Raw genomic sequence first — 21,967 nt, forward strand, 5'->3', positions numbered from 1 at the left:
TTGATACACTGCGAGCCCCCAGCCACTCTGAGCGTTGCTGCAGCTATGCCTGAGTTGGTGCCGTGAAGAAGCTGCTTGTTCTCCTTTGGAGTACATCATTGTGTTACAACTCTTACAGCAAGACACCCGTACATACAACAGGGTTTAGGCCTCTTATTGCTGCATGCACTGACTCTATAGGAAGCTATTAAGTAATCTTCACTTAAATATAGGCATACTTGTCCACAAAGGGTGTAACGCTCTGCATTAAGTGTATGCACTTAATGTATCTGCTTAAAATGCATGCACATCAATTTGCATGCATCATAAAGACTAACGGCAACGTCAGTGTTATAAAATTGTCCACAGCTTAGTGCATGCATATAGTGAGGCTTTGCTGCACCTGCTTCTCCATCTGCTGTGCAGGAGGAGGTGCAGCAAAGTGTGCAGCATCTTCGTTTAAGAGTTAATATACCTCTACACTCGTTCTAATTACTTATAGATTAGAAGAAGGGGGTAAATGCTTCTTTTCGTGGACTCTTCTTTAAAGCAAGTTGACATTATTGCACCTCACAACAGCCCTGTGCATGCAGCAAAGACAAACAAATGATAATATGCTTATACCCTACCCTCAACACCATCCCCCGCCTGTTGCACACACGCTCTTGTAGGCGTGTATGCTGAGCAAAGGATGAGAGAGTTGAGGTGGCAGCTGAATCCGTAGCAGCAACAGCGCAGCAGCTGTGGGGAGATGGATTGTGTTGCTGCTGCTGCTGCTGCTGCTCCTGCTGCTGCTGCTGCGAGTTGCTGCCGCAGCAGCACAGAGCCACAGAGGCAGCTAAAGCACTTAAGTACGGTATATTTGACAAAGGATAATAATATTTGCAGGCCCTGAGCTAAAGCTCTTAGAGATAGCATATCTCAGCTATTTCTTTTGGTGTGGCTGAGACGGACAAGGGCATAGCCTAAATATAAATAAAATATAAATAAAAGGTTTTCATAGTATTTGATTAATAGTAAAGCCGCCATGAAGTTCGTTAAGAAAGCTGTCTATATCCGCTTAATATATTTGCAGATAAAAATGAGGCTGTTACACTCTTTGTAGATCTCTCTCTATTTAACTCTGTGCGTTTTCCAGTTTGTATTGCCGTTCAGCATTATTAATAAACGATATTAATTTTATTATAGGTATTAATAGCGGCACAATTACTTTTGTTATTATACGTACACCCTAATCATGCAGTGCTGGCTACAACACTGTATATTAAAGTATTTCGTCTTCTATCAGTTACACCCCAGATTTATCTTATACCTCTACTAGCTGACTCACCTCTCAGCCCTCAACTGCAATAAATAATATTCTACTTAATTATACCCGCTGAGGGAACTGCAAAGGGCTCAACCTGCTGCTGTCTGTTCAGCCGCATGCACCTCATACACCCTTCAGCCCTAGATAAGTCTGCTGTGTACTATGCAGTGGGCCCTAGCTCCTCCATATCAGCATACTATATAAATATATATATATATATATTATATGCATATATGCTGTATATACATACTCATACAGATATATGTAGATGGTTGGTGCATATCTGGCGGGTTGAGGCACGCGAGTTTAAGTTTGTTTTGCTGTATTTCGTTGTTAATATCAAATAGGGAAATAGAATTGAATATGATATACACCCCCCGAGGTGTACAAACACTGCGATAGTCACCGGGGGGTTTGTTGCAGCTGCGCGGCATCCAGCTGCAGCGGCAACGCCAGCAGCAGCAATCAACCAGTTGGCTGCAGCTGCACATTGTTACCTTCCTCTCTCTTCAGAGGCAAGCGAAACCAAACAAATTGATGCAGACGCTGCTGTCTCCATATAGATGCAACTGCATGCATATCAAGGATTTGCCTCGGGAGGCGGCTACCACATATGCTAAACAAGCGACCTGTCCTATACACACGCAAAAGCCCTTCGCCAGCCACAGCAGCAGCAGCAGCAGCAGCAGCAGCAGCAACAGCAGTTGCTGCAGCAGCACTTGAAACCTCGGGAAGAACTAGTATGCAGGCAATGCGATGGAGGATGTCCCTGAGGCCCTTGCTGCTGTTGTTTGCTCTTGCCGTTGCATTCAGCTGTACATACACCCCAAAGAGTTCCTGCATGTGGCTGGAGCCACAGACGATGTCTCTCTTTGTGACGAAATGCGTGCATGAGGTGCGGAACAGCAGCAACGTCTACGCAGCAGCACCTGCTGCTGCGCCCCCTGCTGCTGCAGGCGTTGCTGCTGCAGTCGTTGCTCCAGCAGCTGCTGTCGAGTAGGCTGTCTTCTCAACTCACAGGAAGTCTGGCGCAGCTCGTGAAGAGTTTGTAGACTGCTGCTGCGGCCGTTCAGCAGCGGCAGCAGCAGCAGCTGCTGCTGCTGTTGCAGCAGCAGCAGGCGAGGTAGGCGGCCCTGTGTGATCGCCTTCCCTCTTATACCGTTCCTCATCCGCCTTTTGTGCCGCCCTGCGCCGCAGCAGCAGCAGCAATACAAGAACAGCAGCAACAGCATCAGCATCAGCAGCAGAGAGTGTTGCAAGCAGCACGAACGATCTGGTTTTCTCTGCAATGTGTGCAAGTTCAAATTAGGGTTTCGCGTTTCAGCTTGAGGTTTAGATTTAGGGTAAATTAGGGTTTCGCGTTTCAGCTTGAGGTTTAGATTTAGGGTTTAGGGTTTAGGGTTTGCGGGATTACTTGATAAGGGCATCCTCCATACGCCTAAGAGGATCTACTTTGTCGTCTTTGTGCTGAGTCTTGAACTTCTCTGTCTCTTGCTGTATTCCTTTTCCTAACTTCACCAGCGCCTCTGCCCTCAGGCGCCGCACCTCCACAGAGACGCTCATATCTTTAAGCACCTGCAACCATCAGCATCAGCAGCAGCAGCAGCAGCAGCAGCAGCAAGGCAAACATCAACAGCAGCAACAGCAGCAACATGCCGAACTCTATTGAATTCAGTTTCCTCTCGCAGCGCCAGAGCAAACCAAATTAAAAAAAAATAATAAATAAAATATGCGACTCATACGAAGACAAATAAACACTAAGATTAGCAGCGAGTTCCTCCCTCTCCGACTGGTTTAAGGGTTTAGGGTTTAGGGTTTAGGGTTTGCATTATACCCCTCCCGTTTCTTTTCGAATCCCTTTCTAGTCTCCTCTATTGCATGCAATTCAACAAAAGCACTACAACTATGCATGCATATATATATATATGCATATACATAAATATATAAATATATATATATATATTTACATATATATACAAATATATATATATATATATATATATTTCAAAACCCTACCTTCTTGGCAGCTGCCCTGACAGTTGTCTCAATATCCATGAGGCAAATACTCAGCATCGTCTCCAGAATCAAAGGAAGGGTTTCCTCAAATTGTTTTATCTGCGCACACAAACCCTAAACCCTAAACCCTAAACCCTCAACGCTCCGCATGGCGGCTTCAGAGCGCTCCGCCTGCCCCTCCGCCAGAGAGAGAGAGAGAGAGAGAGAGAGAGAGAGAGACAGACAGACAGACAAAGAGAGAGAAGACTATCAGCATGAAGCCAAGTGGTTATCTGCATGCTTACATCTTCAGCTGTAGGCCCAGCCTCAGGTACAGTTTCCCCTTCCTTTGCATTCTTCTTCGCCTTTTCATGTTTCTTTTGTCGTCGCTGTTCACGCTGCTGCAGCTGTCGTGCAGCAACAGCAGCACGAAGTGCAGCAGAAGCTGTACGCCAGCTGTTGCCCACTGACCGGCTCTGCGCCTGCATCTTGGCGTAGCTGTCAGCAGCAGTAGCAGCAGTAGCAGTAGCAGCAGTAGCAGCAGCAGCAGCAGCAGCAGAAGCACACGAAGCGTTATGAGAAGTGTAGGCAGCAGCTGCGCTGCAGCAGGGAGTTTATACAGCATCAAACCCACGAGATGGAGAAACACTCGCAAAAACAAACGAACAGACAGACAGAAAAAATAAAGCTGATAAAAAGGCGACATATGTAATATATATATACATATATATACATATATATACATATATAATATATATATAAATAAATATATGTACTGTACACATATAAACAAAAATAAACACCCAAACAACTCTCCGGCCCCCCAAGCACATCCACATGAATACATACATACATGCATACATACCTACATATATATGTATATATTATAAATATATATATATATATATATCTGTATAAATATATATTATATATATTATATATTATATATATTATATATATTATATATTATATATATTATATAAGGAACTCACCGGCCCCCCAACCCCAAGAAGGTGTCAAGTTTCCCCAAGTATTGCGTGGCGTAATTTTCGTAAGTCCACGCAATCGCCTCTAAGATGGCATCTCCAAACGAAGACTGAAGAGAGAAAGAATAAGTATATATATATATATATATGCATATATATATATCTATATGCATATATATAATATATATATATATTCTGCAAGAAATATATATATATATATATATCTATATACTACAATAAAAGTATATATGTATATATATGTATGTATGTATATATTCTACAGTAAAAGAAAAACAAACAATACTTTCTACAATAAAAGAAAAATAAACAACATTTTAATCTAGTATATATATTGTCTAAAATAAAAGAAAGACATTTCAATCTAGCACATATTGTCTACAATAAGAGAAAAACAAACGCCTTAATCTAATATACTTTGTCTACAATAATACGAAGAGCTCCTACGCTCTTTCTAATGGTAGTATTTATTCTCTATTCATAAATATACTGCCTGGTGAAACCCAAAGAAAAACAAAAAAAAGGAGATGGGCTGTGCAGTAGCACAACTAAAACACTACTCAGCGAACCCTAATAACTCAACAGCACACAAACACATCTGCTGCTGCTGCAGCTGCGGCTCCTTTTGCAGCCCTTTGCTGCACGAGCACCACGCAGAAAGACAAAAACAAGAGAATGCTCTGCGTGGCGGTTCGTTGTGCATACCTGGCAGAGGTTTCTAGCCTCTTGAATCATTGCTTGAGTCCAAGCCTCCACCTGCTGCTCCCGCTGCTGCTGCTGCTGCTGCTGCGGCTGCTGCGGGCTCTGGGGCCCCTCCAGCATGGCGTCTACGTACGGCTGAATTCGCTGCTGCAGCAACACAGCCAACTGAACTTCTCTCTTCCTCTGTTCGAACGCAAACATCTCCTCCGATATGTCATCGCCTCTAGCGCCCTGAGCACATAACAAACCCTAAACCCTAAACCCTAAACCCTAAACCCCTAAAGTACGAACCCTTTAGCAGCAAACAAAGGAAGGCGATGCACATGAGGTGGCGGCAGATATTGTGAGTCAACGAAAAACAAAAGCCGATAGAGAAGTACTTTCAGACTCAAGCAACGTAGCCTTCGCAACAAGGAAATCCTTTTTAGAAATAACGTCTAATGCTGGCAGTGAGTTTGAGGTGTAACTGCAGGTCAGTGATGACCGCGCAGGAGTGTTGTGTACAGGATGCATGCATTCATTTGATGTGTATATATGTTTCCGTCTGCTGCTGTATGTGCTTTGGCGTATTTCAATCGGCACTGTCTTCTCACTGCTGCAGTATGCGTATTGGACTGAGCTGTCTGTACACTCCAGTGGCATACTTGATGTGGTGTGTTGCTGCGTCTTGTGTTACTGCGGGGCGCTCTCAGCATCTCGGACAGCAGCAGAGTGTTTTACGCGAGAAGATGCTGCACTAGGGTGTATGCGGAGTGGTGCGTAGGTGTGTCTACGCCGCAGCATTTGAATGAAGAGTGCCGTTGCCTTTTGCTGTTTCGCTTACCCTGCTGCCTGGGGCGTCAACCATTTCAACGAACATAGCCATCTTAAGCTTTCCAATATAGGGTTCGAGGGCTTCAGATCCAAAGAGCATCATAAAGAATAAACCACTATCAATGATAGGCATGTCTTGTGCTGCAGCCTGACCATGCAAGTCGTACTGAGCTCTCCTCTCCTCCTCCCCCAACACTTGATATGCCTCCCCCAGCTGCTGAAAGCGCTTCTTTGCAGAAGGATCGCCTGGGTTCTTATCAGGGTGGTATTTGCGAGCAAGCCTATAGTACTGCCTTCTTATTTCTTCAGGCCTTGCATCGGGCGACACCTCCAGCACTTCATACAATGTCGTATCCACCACCTTACGATTGCCGCTGCTGCTGCTGCTGCTGCTGCTGCTACTGCTGCTGCTGCTCCCGCTGCTACCAGACTCGCGCTTGTGAGGATTCTCCTGGCTCAGCACCTCAGCCGCCTCCTCTTGCAAACTGTACCAATTCGGCTTCCACACCTGACGGACACAAACCAGCCACCAGCACAACTCCCGCATGCGAATGCATGCAAAAAAAATGCATGCAAATGCATGCAAAAAGAAAGAATGTAGATGCATGCAGAGCAAATGAATGCAAACGCATGCAAAACGAATGCAGTAGGATTCTACGGCTATTCTTGTATGTAGATAAGAAGAAAAGCGAGAGGTCTGAAGTATATGTATATTATACATATACATTTGTATATGTATAATTGTTTGGTTTGTGGGTGCAGTTTGCTGCAGGATATACACTGCAATATTTACCCTTTCTTTCTTATCCCATTTCTTTCCTTGACTCTTCTCGTGGATCGCCTCAGGTGTATTGATTAAACCCCGAGTAACCTGATACCCCGCTATGCAAATTCCTGTTATAGGTAGAGTTACTGCAGCCACAACGCCAGCCCCAATGCCTTTAAAGAACCCCCCCACTCCCTGTTCATTCGCAACACAACACACCAAACACTTCTGTCTACTCATACAAACTGCACGCAAGATCATTCATGAGGCGTGCATGCATGCATGCAGGTTGATGCGTGCATTATCCATGCATGCATGCACACAGCTCATGCATGCGCGTGCATCCATGCATGCATGCATGCATGCAAGTTGAAAAGGAACAGCAGCAGCCCCAACGCCCCCCCGTAGCAAGCACAAATGCAACAAAAAGCAACAAAAACAAACCTGCTGGGCAGCTCCTACAGCAGGAAGAACGAAGAGAGAAGCCGCTCCAACCGCCACGCCTTTCCCCACAGACTTCAGCCCCGATGACAGCCCCGCGCCTGCATGCATGCATCAAAAGAGAAAAAAAACAGACAAGGAGTGCTGTTAATATATTCATATATATATATATATACATGCATATGCAGCGACGAATATACTTATCTACGTACTTGCATTCATACATACGCACGCGAAGACATGCATATATATATATATATATATATATATAGACGCACATAGTTGCATATACACGCATGCATACATACACATATGCAAAAACCTATACATATATATATATATGTATATATATATATATATACATATATATATATGCGCATGGATATGCATAGAGGTATCCAGTCATACACATATATAACGCCCACGCACACACACACGCACAAAAGCATGCGTACACACAAACAAACAAACGAACAAACAGACAAACAAAGAAACAAAAAGTAAGAAAAACAAACAAACAAACAAACAAACAAACAAACAAACAAACAAACACGCAAAGAGAGTAATCATCACCTGCGTCTTTAGGTTTGCGAGTGGAGAAGAGGCCGCCAAGGACTGTCTTATCAGGGGGAGGCGAGGGCTCTCCCGCCTCATTGGGTTTGCTTACTGGTACGATTGACCACACTGTACATACACCGCAACAGCCCTAAACCCTAAACCCTAAACCCTATACCCTAAACCCTAAATCTTGGGCTCAGTCGCCGCCCAAACCCTAAGTCGCAGTTGTTGAACCCTCACTCCAGTTCAATGGCATGCAAACGCCTATGCAGTATCTACAGTCGTATCGAGGAAGAATATAGAAATCAGGGTTTAGGGTTTAGGGTTTGAACACGCACTCTTGGCGTCGTATTCCGCCTCCCCTGTTCCCTCCTGCGGCCGGCGATGCGCCTTCACACGCAGACTCTTAGGAGAATGCATGCTTCTGCTTATGCTTCTGCTGGGGCTGGAGCCGCCTTTTTGCTGCTGCTGCTCCTGTTGTTGCTGCTGCTGCTGCTCCTGCCGTTCCTGTTGTTGCTGCTGCTGGTCGCCAGCACCGTCAGAGCTGGGGCTGTTCGCATTGCTGTGCTGCTGATCAGCCGGGCTCTCTGGTGCTGCTGCTGATGCTGCAGCAGCAGCCTCCTTTGCTGCACGCTGGGCAGCTCCTCCTCCCCAACGACCGGGAGACTTGCCCCCCCCTGAAACGCGACGCATTTTAGGGGGATGAGGTGAACGTACACCTCAGAGGTGTGTGCCTGCAGCAGATCGATGCCGCTGACAACCCCCCAAGTCGTTGATGCGAGTGTTGCTGCTGCTGTGGCTGCTGCTTTCCTTGCCGCTGCTGCTGCTGACAGGGTCGGTGCTGCTGCTGCTGCTGCCGCTGAGGCTGTCGATTGTGTCGGCAGGTGTGAGTCAAGTGAAGCCAAAGAGCAGAGTGTGCAGTCAGCAGCAACAACACAAGCTCAGTTTGAACCCGAGACGCCTGAAGCGCGAGCAGCAGCAGACGGGGGGCCCCTATGAAGGGTGGCGTGAGGTGTATGCGCGCTAAAGGAAGAAAAGAAGAAAACCCTGCAAATATAGAATCAGTGAAAGGAAAGCATATGGCTAAATGAAGGAGCTACGCCCACTGTCAGCTCCTGCAGCATATGGCTCAGCTGTTGCCGCTGCTGGTGCTGCTCCTGCTCCTGCTGCTGCACCCGCTCTCAGAGAGTTCTAGCAACCTAGCAACCAGCTACACGACAAATAACTGGAAAAAAACAACAATTTGCTTATCAACTAGCGGTGAGGAAACGCCAGCGCTACTGCGGCTGTGCTAGGAGCGCATGCAAACGTAGCAGCAGCAGCTGCTGCTGCTGCTGCAGCAGCAGGGCTCGCTTGCAGAACAAACGCTTCTCGCTGCTCCCAATGGATTTTTGAAACGAGTGTTTTTTTGTCTTTATTTAATTAACAAACAGTAAATAATTAACGAGTTTTTGATGATTCTCGCAGGTAAGGGTAAAAGGCCACTGCTCGCAGCACAGCAGCGTAGGCCATGCAGTCAGTGTTGTCTATACAGCGTACAGCGCGCGCGACGTAATGGTGTGCTGCTTTGGGTCTCCGGTTGTTTTTCGTTGAGATTTGTATTTCTTAGACGGAGTCCATTAGTCTAATACGTGCGGCCCCGTCAAAAAGGTGCAGCATGGAGGCTTCTTCTGCTTGCCTGTTTGGGGCTGTGCACATGTTGCACCGTGTAAAGGGGGTCCTCAACCACTGTAGAGGACCGGCAAGAGCTGAAATAGAGTTAAACAGGTTCAGGTAATAGTTCCGAAAAGCCGCTGACCTCCCCCCAGTCTCCGCAAGTCCTGGACACAACAGCGCAAGGCGCTTTGTCGGGTATGAAGGGTCGGCGGCTTATAGGTGGCTTGCAACACACTGAGCTGTAGCTCCTGCTACAAGGGGACCCTGCATATGCTCGTATCGATCCCCTCTTTTTAATGCACGCTCTAAGGTTGTAGATAATTGCTTAACGCCTTCTTGGCCCTCATGAATGCCGGCGAAGCGATGCATGTACTAACTTCAGTGCATGCTACTTGCTCACTCCCCTTCTTCACGAAGGTCGCACGCACCCTCATCTTCTCGGTTGTCCAGAAATAGATTTGTAGACAGAAAGGAATGGCTCCTGCCGTACTGCTTGGTGTTGCAAAGGGCGCCGTGTCCGGTGCGCTGCCGGTTCCTCTTGCTGCAACTCGTGTTGCTGTCTTGCTTGCCGCAGCATCTCTTGCTGCTGGATAACTTGCTGTTTGAGGTAGTGCTGGTCGGGCTAAAGTTTTCGCTGCGTCTAATCTTGAAGGAAGGGTAGCAGATCCTTACCAGCTGCATCAGCCATCCAGCTGTGAACACGAGAAACCCAATAGTGTACATACAGCCCAGCGAGGACGCTGAAGTCGGCGAGTGCTACGACGAAACATGCATCCATGCTCAGGAGTTTGTTTTGTTTAATATTCTGTGCGATTGCTTTTTCTTGTTTACCTGTTGCGCTGTTTTGGGGCGTTTTGCTTGTCGATCCCTCTGCTTCCGTGTGATGGGTGCATTTTGCGCCGCTGGAGATCGACTAGGCAGTGTCTGAAGCATCAGCAAGTTTGCTTTGTGCTGGCACTAGTATTGTCAACTCAGATGTATTTTCCTGCCCCATCAGCACCTGCTCTTTTCGGTTTCCTCTGTGGAGCTCATCAACTCACAACTCGGCTGTTTCTCCGCTACTGTTGCAAGCACTGCTGACAGCAGCAGCGACGCCCCAACATGGGTCCCTGTTGCTTTCTCTATTAGCATCCGCCTATCATGACGGCACTGCGACAGACCCAGCTACAGTTCCTCTGCAGCTTCCTGCGCGGCTGTTGCTTCGTGCGCCTCTGACACTCGTGCAACAGCAACAGCAGCCGCTTCCACCACAGGTGCAGCTCCTGTTGTTACTGACCTGCAGCAACAGCGCCAGTAAGCAAGCTCTCGTGTTCTTTTAAAATGCTGTCTCTCAAGAAGCAGTTGCAGAGGACTCCGCAGGTGCTGCAACTGCTTCTGCAAAGTTGGGTGAGCGCAAGGACGTCGGCTATGTTCTATGCCGCCCATCCCTCATTGACTCTGCCGAAAAATTGTCACCAGCCACTCGCTACAATGGGTAAGTTGCGTTTACGGAAAAAAAAGCTATGGGCGCCCTCGTTTGTGTATTGGAGCATGGGATGCACTAATTTCCCTGTCGTCGGGATGTATGGGAAGCTGCAAAAACTCTTCCGCGTAGTCAAATGATGAATAAAGTGCTCAATCATGCAGGCGGTCAAGTATTTCGTCACTTCGGAGCATCGGAAAATTCCACTTCACCGTGATCCGTTTGAGGTGCTTGAAGTCGACGCGAGTGAGCCGCCTTGCATCCTGGTCCTTTGCAAACACCAGTTTGTTTCCCAACATTGTTGTTAACGGCTGAACTTTTGCCGTTTTCCTTGCATTATGTATGCATGCCCATGAGGTGCTTCGCTCAGAACACTTAAAGGAAGCTGTGTTGGTCTTGGGTTTAGGGTTGACCCAAGTGTTGGACACAATGGTTTTCGGATAAGACAGAGGACTCTCGTCGCAGCTGGGGTTCTGGGGAAGGACTCTGGGGTTCTCTTCCAACCAATTCGTGCTTAGAGTTCATTTTCTTCATTACTAAATGCGCAGCTCATGCTCTGGGAGTTTCAGTATTTGGACTTCGTTGCTGGCAGCCATACGCTGCTCGCCAGGTTGCGCGTCTGCAGTGGGACTTAGGGAGCTGCCCCAGTCATTTACGAGGGGACCCTACGGACACTGGCAAGAAACCAGTCAGTTTCGGAAGACCTGCCCGGTTGTGCTCGGCGATTTCCCTATAACAAAGCCAGGACGCAAGGGTTGCTCGCTTGCCGATCGCAGCATTCTTTCTCGAGCAGTTCACTGCTCCAGCCCTTTGCTGCCCCTGCGTGTGACTAGGCACGGGACCCTCTTTATATTCTCCAGTGGAAGCTGCTTTCCTCGATGGGGTTTTTGTTGGTTGCCCAACTGGTGGGGGGAAAGCAGCACTTTTTCTTTTTTTGGTGCGTAGGTACTGCATCTCGTCGGCGGCTTGCACCCTTTCACCCGTTTGTAAACAAGAGTACTACGGCGGAGTGGGAGCTTTTTAGAACTTCTGTATCATTGGTTCCTAGACGGCCTGTTGCTGGAAGAGAGGCAGTAAGTGACTGGGCAGCGGAGAGGGGACTAAGAATTGATGCTTCTCGATGTAGCACTATCGATCGTTCCCGTTAGTCAAGCGTCCGTAATTGTGTCGTAGATTGTTTCCTTTCCGCGCTGGAAGTAGACGTACATCGCAGGCGACCCTAGAAAGCTTCCATTCTCTCCCGATGTGCTACCAAAAGAAGCACCACTAGTAGGATGTAGCCACTATGGTTGTGGCTGCCCTTCAAGTTTGATTCCGCCACTAGGAATTGTGGTGCTTCAGGTGCATTTTGAAGACTAAAGTACACATCCGGAGAAGCATCGAAGGCTTGCACTGCGTCCACATGTATGCGCCCATCTGATTTGGAAGGCGGGCAAGAGCGGAGGCACTCCTCATGAGTTGTTCTAGGAGTATGACCATTCCCGTCTGGGTCGGTTGAGGATAGTGTGCTCGCTTCAGTGCGACGAGGCGCCCAGCCATTTCTAGGAAAGCAACCTTTTCCAAAGGGAAGGTCGTGCTCCACCACCACTATCTATGTAGAGAAAGACGGAATCTCTAATAAGGCTTCCACAATGAATATAAAACTCCTCGTGCAGGCAAAGAGCCACCAAGACTGGTTAGTGCTAAAAACCAGGCCTGCCAAGTGTGGGGGCAGGGTCCCCAGCTCTCCCCTGAACCGCTGAATTATGTGTCGGTACAAAGTGAAACGACAGCCAACGATTTTTGCTGAGAACCGCCGTGAGTTCCAACAGCCAAAAAATATTCATCAGGCTCCTCGCCTCCTCAGCGCCGGGGTTCAAAAGCCTGGCGCTTGTGAAGAGAGGCAGCTGCCTGTTATGAGTTGCAGCACACCTTCCTGTAACTTGTATTGTAAGGCAACCCCACGTAGAACCCTACCCAAGCTCCTTTTGATGCAGGCACTAATATCACCCGAAATCACTAAACACTTACTTGGCCCTCAACACTTACTTGGCCCTCATTAGCAAACCGTAACGTGAATACAAATGCATGCACTAACCTCAGAGAAACTATGTAACACAACGGTTCAAGGGTTCATCACATTCGTTACCCAAGTTGGGGCTGAGGAGTAAACTAGATTTCCGGTAGCTGCTTTGCGCTTGGTACTGGGGAGGAACTTGACCACAAAAAGGAAGGAATACTTGCAAAGGCAAGCCAATTGCTGTGTACATGCAGATATCATTTATATAAGCACCCCAGCCCTCTCCAGCCCGCCGCACTACACGCCGTGAAAGCCCCGGGACTCGAAAGCATGCACTCTAGCAAGTCCTAAACACTAGACCCTAAACCTTAAGCTTCAGCCGTCGACTCTAAACCCTCGTTGGGTTTGTCCGGTTGTTTGCGGGTTCATTTCGATTGTTTTGATGGCATTTATGGATATAATTCGGCAAAATGGATGAAATGCGAGGTGAGCCACACAAAGGTCCTTTGGGTGTCACTTTTGCCGCAGCAGCAGCTGCAGTGACACCCAAGCTGCTGTTTGGATAATTTTACGTATTTTTCGTTTTATGTTTGCCATTTGTCTCTTCAAGGGCGCTTACGGGCCCTTGTCCAGCTTTGATATCTATCCCGTTCCCCATAAACTGCGCTGCGGTTATGGTTGCCGGCTCGAGGCACCAGCGGTTATTTAGTTGTCTTGACGTCGCAGCACTCCAGTGTATCCGCATGCATTACACGCTAAGCGGCAGAGGGTAGTCGAAGCGACAGCAGCCGGGGAAGATGCGGAATGGCGCTCGGGCTAAGGGCGGGGGGCTTGAACTGGGGTCGAATGCTTCGCTAGGGTTTAGGGTTTTTATCTTGGGGTGGACGTTTGCTGCGCAGCAACCCTTGACTCCCTCATGGGGAGGGATCGCAATGAATACGGTGCGAATGCGAAGAAGGGCGCATCTTTTAAGGCGGAATCGGTGAGGCAGTGTGAGGGTTTAGGGTTTAGGGCTTTCGGTCGAGGCATCAGCATTAAATTCATCAGCATCGGCAGCAGGAACAGTGTCACAGCGTGAGGGTTTAGGGTGTTTTGCGTGTCTTTAGGTCTGCAAGTTCTTCTTGCTGGATTTCTGCCCCCATGATCTTTTTCCAAACACTCGCGTTGATCTAGGCCCGTAAGGCTTTAGGGTTTTTCAAGGAGCAGCCCAGTCAAAATATCTGCGACGAATCGCAGTGTTTGCAGGGTTTAGGGTTTAGGGTTTGGGGTTTCTGCTGCAGATGCGACAGGGAGCACCGGGCTGACCTGAAAGTTGCTTTCGAGGCAGATCCAGAGAAGGAGTTCTACCAAGCGCTGTTTGAGACCGAATTCGCACGTAGGGTTTAGGGTTTGGGGTTTGGGCTCGGTTTGGGGGGTTTTGGGGATGTAGGATTTGTTCTGGGGGGCTTGGCGCAGCGTTTAGGGTTTTGGGTTTAGGGTCTGCGCGCAGGCTATCTGCAGCGTCTGGTAGATCAGATGGAGAACAGAATTAAAAGAGTACAGCAGCGCATAGACGCTAACAACCAGCCGGTCGAGCTGAGCAAAGAAAACGAAGAAAGGTATGTCGTAAACCCAAATCATGACGTTGAGAGGCACATCCGCTCCAGCTCGTCTTGAAACGCATACCCTAAACCCTAAGCTCCAACCCTTTGTTATCGCTAGGTCATGTTTGCCTGTCGGGGGTTGTCGTGCTGGGGCTCTTTGAGTTTAGGGTTTAGGGTTTAGGGGTTGGGGATTGCGTGGGTTGTGGTAGGGTGAATGCGATGAACACCGAGATTTCCGAACTTTTGAAGCAGCAAGATGAAGCCGGATCGAAGGTGAGATGCTTGCTAGGGTTTATGTTTTAGGGTTTAGGGTAAGACATTGATTGTTAGTGATTGTGCAGCGGCGATTTGCTGCGGCTCAACGAGTGCAGTCTCGTGCTTCTGGGTTAGAGGTTTGGGATCCAGGGTTTAGGGTTTAGGGTTTAGGGTTTAGGGTCTAAGGTTTTGGCGCTCAGGGAGACATCGACGCTGCAGAAAAGCTGAACGAGAAAGTTGCGTTTCTTCAACGGGAAGTGTCCAGGTTTGTAAACCCTAAACCGTGTGCCGGCCTGCCAAATGTGCTTGGGTTTCAGGTAAACTAGGGCTTAGGGTTTAGGGTATTGATGCGAGGGTTTACGGGTTCTTCTTGCTGCTGCAGGCTGAAAAACCCCAATGCGGATATCGCCACTATTCGCGAGTCTCAGTTGCGGGTACGTCAGTGTATGCGGATTCGAATATCAGGTTTTGAAGAAGGGTTGAGGGTGTAGGGTATTGAGTATCAGGTCTAGGGTTTAGGGTTTAGGGTTAGTGTAGGTCTCGGGTTTGGAGTTGAGGTTTTGGGCTTTATCGTTGGCTATAAACAAGCATGACGGGTTCCTGCTTTGCAGTGGCTAAGGGTTTAGGGTTCAGTGCGCAGGGCGAAGGGTTTGTTGCTTCCGGCACCACTGCAAGGGTTTAGGGTTTAGGGTTTAGAATCTGAGTGTTTTGGGAAGAATAGGGCTCCTTTCGAGTTTATGTAGGTTCCCGGGTTTAGGGTGAGAGGGTTTGTGAGGAACAGCGTTCGTGTAGGTTGTATCGGGTGAGTGTGGGAGGAGTAGTGCGTATTGGTTGCGAGGGTTTAGGGCTTAGATTTTAGGGTTTGGGGTGTATCTGCAGGTGTGCGCGACCTGTGGGGCGATGCAATCGACTGGGGACGCGATGTGCCGCTTCGAGTCACATGTGTCGGGGAAGCAGCATCGGGGTTGCGAGAAGATTCGTTCAACTCTAGCAGCATTAAAGGAGACAGAGGCGGAGCGTGAGGCAATCCTCAAGAGGTACAAGGAGAAGCAAACGGAAGTTGCAGCAGCAGACAAACTCAGTAGACGCAGGGAAGCTGGACAGCGAGACAAAGAACTCGAAAGAGAGAGAGAAAGAGATGCAGATGAAAGAGGTGTTCATAGATACCGACAGCCGAGAGACACTTCCTACGGAGGAGGGGGGGGATCGTACGACCGATCCAGAGACAGAGATAGGGACAGGGACAGAGACAGGAGAGACAGGGACAGAGACAGGAGAGACAGAGACTACAGAGACAGAGACAGAGACAGATACTACAGAGATAGGGACTACAGAGACAGGGACAGATACAGAAGTGGAGACAGAGAGTTACAGCTCCAGTTATAGATCTCGAGATCGTTCCCGAGATCGATCCCGGGACGCTCGACGCTCCAGGGATCGGGATCGATCCCGGTCTAGGGATCGATCCCGGGATCGGGATCGATCCCGGGAAGCGCGGCACCGGAGCAACGGATCCCGACACAACGAAAGCCACAGGGACACTGCAGCAGCAGCAGCAGCAGCAACCGAAAGCAGGGGGGACCCCAGAAATGCCCTTCAGTCGTTCGTTCATGCAGCAGCACATCCCGCCAGCAGCAGCAGAACGCCGCACCACGACTAGTCTCTCAGGGGTTTTTTGTTGGGTTCCTTTCCTGTTTGTAGCACAACGATGCAAACTTAACCAAACCAATCTTTATTCATGGCGCATTTTGCTGTTGCTGGCCGTCTGCCGCTTTTCCATCAGTCTCGATATTCGTTTCTGCTTGTGCCTGTCTCTGTGTGTCTGTGTATCTATTTGTCTCTGTCTCTCCTGATTATATTTGTATTCTCATGTCCTCTGTACCTGCTTGTCTCTATTCCACTATCAGTTCGTCTCTGTCGTTCTGCGTGAGTGCGCGTTTATTGATATTGCTCTTGTTTTATTTTTTCCTTTTTTTGCTGTTTGCAGTTTTGCCGCCTGGTTTGTTTTGTTCCCCTTTTTTTGCTTTCCTGTCTGTCGTCGTAGCTCTGCCCCTTGCTGGATACGTTTCTGTTGTTTGTTTCCGTTTGTTCCCTTCTCTGGTGCAGAGAAGGGAACAAACTTGTCTGCACTGGCATTTCTTGTGTCTATCTGTGCCTGGTAACTCACTTCAAACTGAAGCTTTATGAAGGGCTGTTCAGATACGCCGAAGCAAAACAGATAATGCCAATACAGCCGTTGCTGCTGCAGCTCAAACTGCGGAGCAGTTGCCGCAGCAGCAGCAGTTGTTATGACTGCAGCACTTGTTGCTGCAGCAGCAGCTGCAGTGCCAACGTTTGTTTATTCGTCGTTGGGAGAAATAACATCATCAATCTTGAGAATCATCTTGACAACCTGATGATCGCAAACCCCAAACCCTAAGCCTTAAAAGCCCTAATTGCGGGTCTCTAGAGCCCTGCGTGGGTCTTTAGCTTTAGTGTCTAGGGTATTCGATATACGTTCTACAGCTTCATTGTTTCTGGCTGCATTCACTTTCGAAGGTTTAGGGTTTCGGGTTTACCTGGGTGGCGAGGAGAATCTGCTGCTTCTTTGAAGCAAAAGGCTCCCACACTTGCTGTTCCCTCATGTCGTTCGTTCCCTGCACAGCCCACCCATCAACAGCAAATAGGGTACAGGGTTTGCGTACGGGTTTGCGTGTACTGAAGGCCGCCGCCCCAATGCAACGTTTTCTTCTATCTAATCCTGAGTTGAAACGCGCTAAAAGAGGAAAGGAATATAAACAAGCTGTTTTGCCATCTGAATTGCACGGGAGAAACAAAGAGCGCAGTTCAAGTACAATACACCAAAACGGCAGAAGAACGGTGCCTATTGAATATAAAGTGCGAGGAAGTGCGAAGTGCAATGCGAAAAGAACACCAATACACAATCAACAACTTGCTGCGTCACACGAAGTGAATATTATATGTAACAAGCTGTTGTTACATAGGGCGAATACTATAGAGAGAACACGTGGGCGCATACAGTTTGCATGCAGTCGATGCCGTAGTAGGGGCAGTTGCTTTGCTGCTGCATCGCCTTGACGCGCTGCACTTCATGAATAGGACTGAGTCCCGAGTTGGCTGCAAGGGCCTCTGCGAGCCCGAGGAGTGCATCAGAGAAAGCGCGAGCAGCATACTGCCCTACAGAAGATACCGTGTCTGCTTGGCTCTCTACCGCCCTTGCTGCAGCAATCTCTGCTGCTCCTCCCCCAGCCACTACTCGACCGTCCCTCACCAACGCACTCACAACGCATAACGCGTCGTGCACTGAACGCTCCGCCTCAGCCACCAGCATCTGCGTGCCTCCGTACAGCACCAGCGTCACCGCACGCGAGTTGCTGCAGCCTAAAAGGCAGCCAAACGCAAACGAGCAAGCACACAAATAAATACACACACAACTACACACACACACACGAGCTGCAGTGAAGAGAGAAAAACCAAACACACATATGCACAAGCATAGACACATGAAAGCAGTTAGATATATGTAAAAATAACAGTTGAATATGCATATATATATATATATATTTGCCACCACAGCTGAAGCAGCAGGAGCAGCGGCAGCAGTATTTGGTTGCACCTTGAATGACGATCATTTTATCTCCCATTGTACCGGAGGGGAGTTCTTGAATACAGCCAGCTCTCCCAAGTTTGCTTTCGCTGAGTTCTTGAGCCCTAGGAACAATTCTGCCTTGTGTCGCAATCGCCAGCATTTCAATCTCCACTCCTCCGACCCAACGCACCGCAGGAATATCCGCATCCAACAACAAGTGGTTCGCCTCGTCGTCAAAGCCCCACTGACACACCACCTGCATCCCAAAGAACAAACACACGCAAACGTATATATATATATATATATATATAGCAATGAAGGAGCAAAGAGATGTGCTTCTCCGTTTTTGACTCGACAGGAAACCAACCTAGAGTACTTGAGCAGCTACACTCGAACCAATAATGCAAAAACCTAAACCCTAAAACCCGAACACGAAGCAAATATGCATATGAACGCACGCACTAGCAACTGGAGGCGAAAGACTCACAAAGTTTGCGCCGGCCTTCTTAACTTGGTCAATCATCTCTTTGAAGTAATTCTGCTCTGCAGCCTGGAGCTTCTTGTAGTCCGCTGCATTGGTGATGTCAAGCTTGTGCTTCGTCTTGGGTTTGGGGGGCTCAAACGGGCACGTCAATATCGCAATCTTTGCATCTCTTGTCTCCTTCCGCATCTGAGAATGACTCAAATCCTTGTGCAACACGATACCCCGCACCAACGTTGACTGCTCCAACAAACCACCCGCGCGGCCGTCTAGCTGCGAGCGAACAATAAACCGTCAATCCCAACACAACTAAGATTTTTGCTTTGCTGAACAGCAAAAGGCTCTCAACAAACGGCAGCGAACCCTCAATGTCAAGCCCTAGGCCCCATGGCATGAAGCCTGCAGCCTTTATAGCAGTCAAATGTGGACCCTTGAAGAATTCGAATTCGGTGTCAAACGGTATCGAGGAACAAAGCAAGAGCGCCACAAACACAGAGCTTGAAGCTTATGGTTGAGGCAATGTTACCTTAATCATGTCTAAATTCACGTCCTTCCTCTCCTTATCCGCAACCGCCAGCACCGCCTGCACGCAGAGGTCCGCCAGCTTCTCTTTGCAGCTGCTCACCACTTTGGAGCCCAGAGCCGTCTTCGCCGTCTGACGCCTGAACAACCAATGGATTCAAGTGTACAGACTCCTCAGTCACAGCATGTTCAGGAGACCTAAATGTACGTACACCTAGGAACAGAAATGATTGTAAAAACAAGGAAAGAAAACAACAGAACAGAGGAACAAAAACGAGAACCCCCACCCCGGAGCTGTGAACAATAATCGTGCACTCCAAATAACTCTACGAAGAACAGAAGGAGTATCCAATCCGACTTACAGGAGTTCCTGATCTGCACCCAAGACATCTTTTTCTATCGCAGCTTGTTCTAAACACTGCACGGCAATTTGAGCAGCAGCCTCAAAACCGTCCGCAACACGCAGAGGGTGAAGCCCCTTGTCAATCAGGCGCAGCGCCTCCGCAAGCAAATTCCCTGAAAAAACACAAAACAAATGGCGACAAATCGAAAAATGCTTTCAGCAAGTACACCAGCCAATCCATGGAATTCATTAGGCGAAATCCATCGACAAAGTGATGAAATACATCAAATAATTTGGCATCACCAGCCAAACTATGAAACACATCTACAGATTGATGAAGTGCAGATACGGAATCACGAAACTCACCTATACATTCATTCAATCCATCAACTTATTCATTAAATCCTTCAACTAACTCATGAAACCCATCAACAAATTCACTAAATGCATTAAGTAATTCATTATATCCATCAACCAATTCATTAAGTGCATCAATTAATTCATGAAATTCGTCTATTAATTCGTTAAATCCATCAATTAATTCACGAAATCCATCAGCTAATTCTTGAAACCCACCAACCAACCAATGAAACTCACCAATTATTTCGTGCGATCCACCCTAAACCCTAAACCCTAACACCAACACCGTAAGCCCTCTACGCACCTGCCAGGATGACGACGCCTGTCGTTCCATCGCCGATTTCTGCATCTTGAGACCTTGACAAATCCACTAACAGCTTGGCGCATTGATGCTCTATCTGCAACACCAAACCCAAGACCCTAAACCCTAGCCGGTCAACTCCAGAAGCGTATAAACCAGAGCCGCCAGCCTTCTCTGGCCTACTATTTATACAGAACACGCGTTTGAGGATTGTATTCGCGGGTTCACCGCTCGTTGACAGCATGGGGATTTTCCCTGCGGTTCCACTGAATGCAAGGGCTACTACTTGTGTCCTTGAGGGCGTAGGGTTTGCATTTTTGAGCATTCATGCTTTCAAGGGCTTCAGGTCTAGAGCCAGTGCATGAGGGATTATGGCTAGAACTTGTGAATTTGTGGTTTACGTATGATAATCTAAAGGTTTAGAGCTAGCGTATAAGGGTGGGAGGGATTAGGGTTTGCGTCTGGGGTGATAAGGGTTTGGGGTTGGTCCCGTCTGACCTGCATCCTATCGAGGATGGTTGCGCCGTCGTTCGTAACAGTAATGTCACCATCAGGACCAACAATAATCTTGTCCATTCCCTTGGGACCCAAAGAAGAACGCAGAGAATCAGCTACCGCCTTGGCAGCCGTTATGTTCGCCTGCACGTACACCCCAAGCAGTATAGCCCAAACCCTAAATCCTGAACGCCGAAACCAACACCCAGACGTTGGGCTTCGCCACGAGCCATGAGGAAGCTGCCAAACATCGCATGATAAAGTCTATCATGTATGATGCTTGCTTTTAGTGCAAACCCTAACCTTTATACCCCTTAAACACTTAACCAGAAACCCTAAACCTTGCCTTGTGAGCTTCGATCCCCTTCAGACGTTTCTTCTCCTCCTGCTCCCGCAGGATTATGAAGGGGTTCCCGAATTCGTCGGTGGCGATGTTCATTTTCTCTGCAGCGGACAGACACCTGCAAACCCTAAACCCTACACCCTAATCCGTAACTTTGGCGGTGGTGCCTATATAGGTAGCACCTCTCACACCCAGTTGCAGGCCCTACCACGCCTCTATCTGCAATGCCAGGTCCGCAGAAAAGCCTAAATTGTTAACCCTAAACTTTAGTTCTCAAGAAGCTGCAGCGCATGCAGGAGCCGAGAAGCGGCGGCACGGGGGGAGAGTGGGGAGGGCTGGGGCTTCACGAAGAGCTAGTGTTTAGGGTTTGGTGTTTACGGTTCAGGGCTTCGCGTGCAGTGATTAAGGTTTGATGGAAGAGGAAGGAAAGACAGACGCAGCACCGGGGTTCCCAGAAGCCGAAGTGCAGAGCCAAAGGAACGCAGACCCCCTATTCAAGGCGGCAAGTTGCGGTGTACGTACAGCTGAGACGTTTGAAAGTAAACAAAACTAAGAACGAACAAACCACCAAAGTCTTCATCCCATCAGCAGCCAAACAAAACCGCCGCCCCGTCGGCGCCCCTACACCGGTGAAGCGAGGCGAGCGTGCCTCTTTGGGGCTGGTGGGCAAACACAAAACCCTAAACCCTAAACCCTATATCAAAACCCTTGGTGTCGAATTTTGTTTAATACAGTGACGATGCAGGACATTTTGTCTTCTGTCGAAACAAGGCGCAATGTCGTCCGTCTCTCAACACCCAGACTTAAGAGTCCTTAAACCCAAGACGCTAAACCCTGGTTCAGTGGACGAACAGCCTATTCCTTTGAAACTTGTGTTTCATTGACTCATACACTCTCGAACTTACACCCTAAACCATCCATCAGCGCTTTTCAACGCGGCATGTGCAGCTCCCGCTCCCCGTGCAGCGGAGCCGGGGGTTTTGAGGATTTAGGGTTTAGGGCCTAGGGTTT

General features: G+C 48.3%; 3 protein-coding genes across 3 annotated transcripts; 1 reads left to right on the top strand and 2 right to left on the bottom strand.

Moving 5' to 3' along the window:
• Positions 1-2,302: 2,302 nt before the first annotated feature.
• Positions 2,303-8,260, bottom strand: EAH_00018990 (DnaJ domain-containing protein, putative; the record flags this gene model as incomplete). The annotated part of the gene is made up of 11 exons (XM_013397396.1): positions 2,303-2,474; positions 2,703-2,863; positions 3,305-3,403; positions 3,589-3,883; positions 4,276-4,379; positions 4,993-5,220; positions 5,813-6,310; positions 6,596-6,763; positions 7,013-7,110; positions 7,583-7,693; positions 7,906-8,260. 11 exons carry the CDS (start codon positions 8,258-8,260, stop codon positions 2,303-2,305), a joined length of 2,289 nt encoding a protein of 762 aa, XP_013252850.1.
• Positions 8,261-13,154: 4,894 nt separating this feature from the next.
• Positions 13,155-15,908, top strand: EAH_00019000 (hypothetical protein, conserved; the record flags this gene model as incomplete). The annotated part of the gene is made up of 9 exons (XM_013397397.1): positions 13,155-13,170; positions 13,584-13,666; positions 13,791-13,861; positions 13,965-14,059; positions 14,174-14,282; positions 14,477-14,540; positions 14,723-14,787; positions 14,905-14,956; positions 15,402-15,908. The coding sequence occupies 9 exons, from the start codon at positions 13,155-13,157 to the stop codon at positions 15,906-15,908; spliced, it is 1,062 nt and encodes a 353-aa protein (XP_013252851.1).
• A 952-nt stretch (positions 15,909-16,860) lies between these two features.
• Positions 16,861-21,837, bottom strand: EAH_00019010 (TCP-1/cpn60 family chaperonin, putative; the record flags this gene model as incomplete). The annotated part of the gene is made up of 13 exons (XM_013397398.1): positions 16,861-16,914; positions 17,081-17,158; positions 17,542-17,903; positions 18,139-18,367; positions 18,599-18,865; positions 19,119-19,254; positions 19,477-19,630; positions 20,122-20,215; positions 20,617-20,757; positions 20,948-21,074; positions 21,148-21,175; positions 21,479-21,615; positions 21,809-21,837. The coding sequence occupies 13 exons, from the start codon at positions 21,835-21,837 to the stop codon at positions 16,861-16,863; spliced, it is 1,836 nt and encodes a 611-aa protein (XP_013252852.1).
• Between the last annotated feature and the right edge of the window lie 130 nt (positions 21,838-21,967).

Source organism: Eimeria acervulina, genomic scaffold (assembly GCF_000499425.1).
Source record: "Eimeria acervulina Houghton genomic scaffold, Eah_scaff126, whole genome shotgun sequence".
Lineage (NCBI taxonomy): Eukaryota > Apicomplexa > Conoidasida > Eucoccidiorida > Eimeriidae > Eimeria > Eimeria acervulina.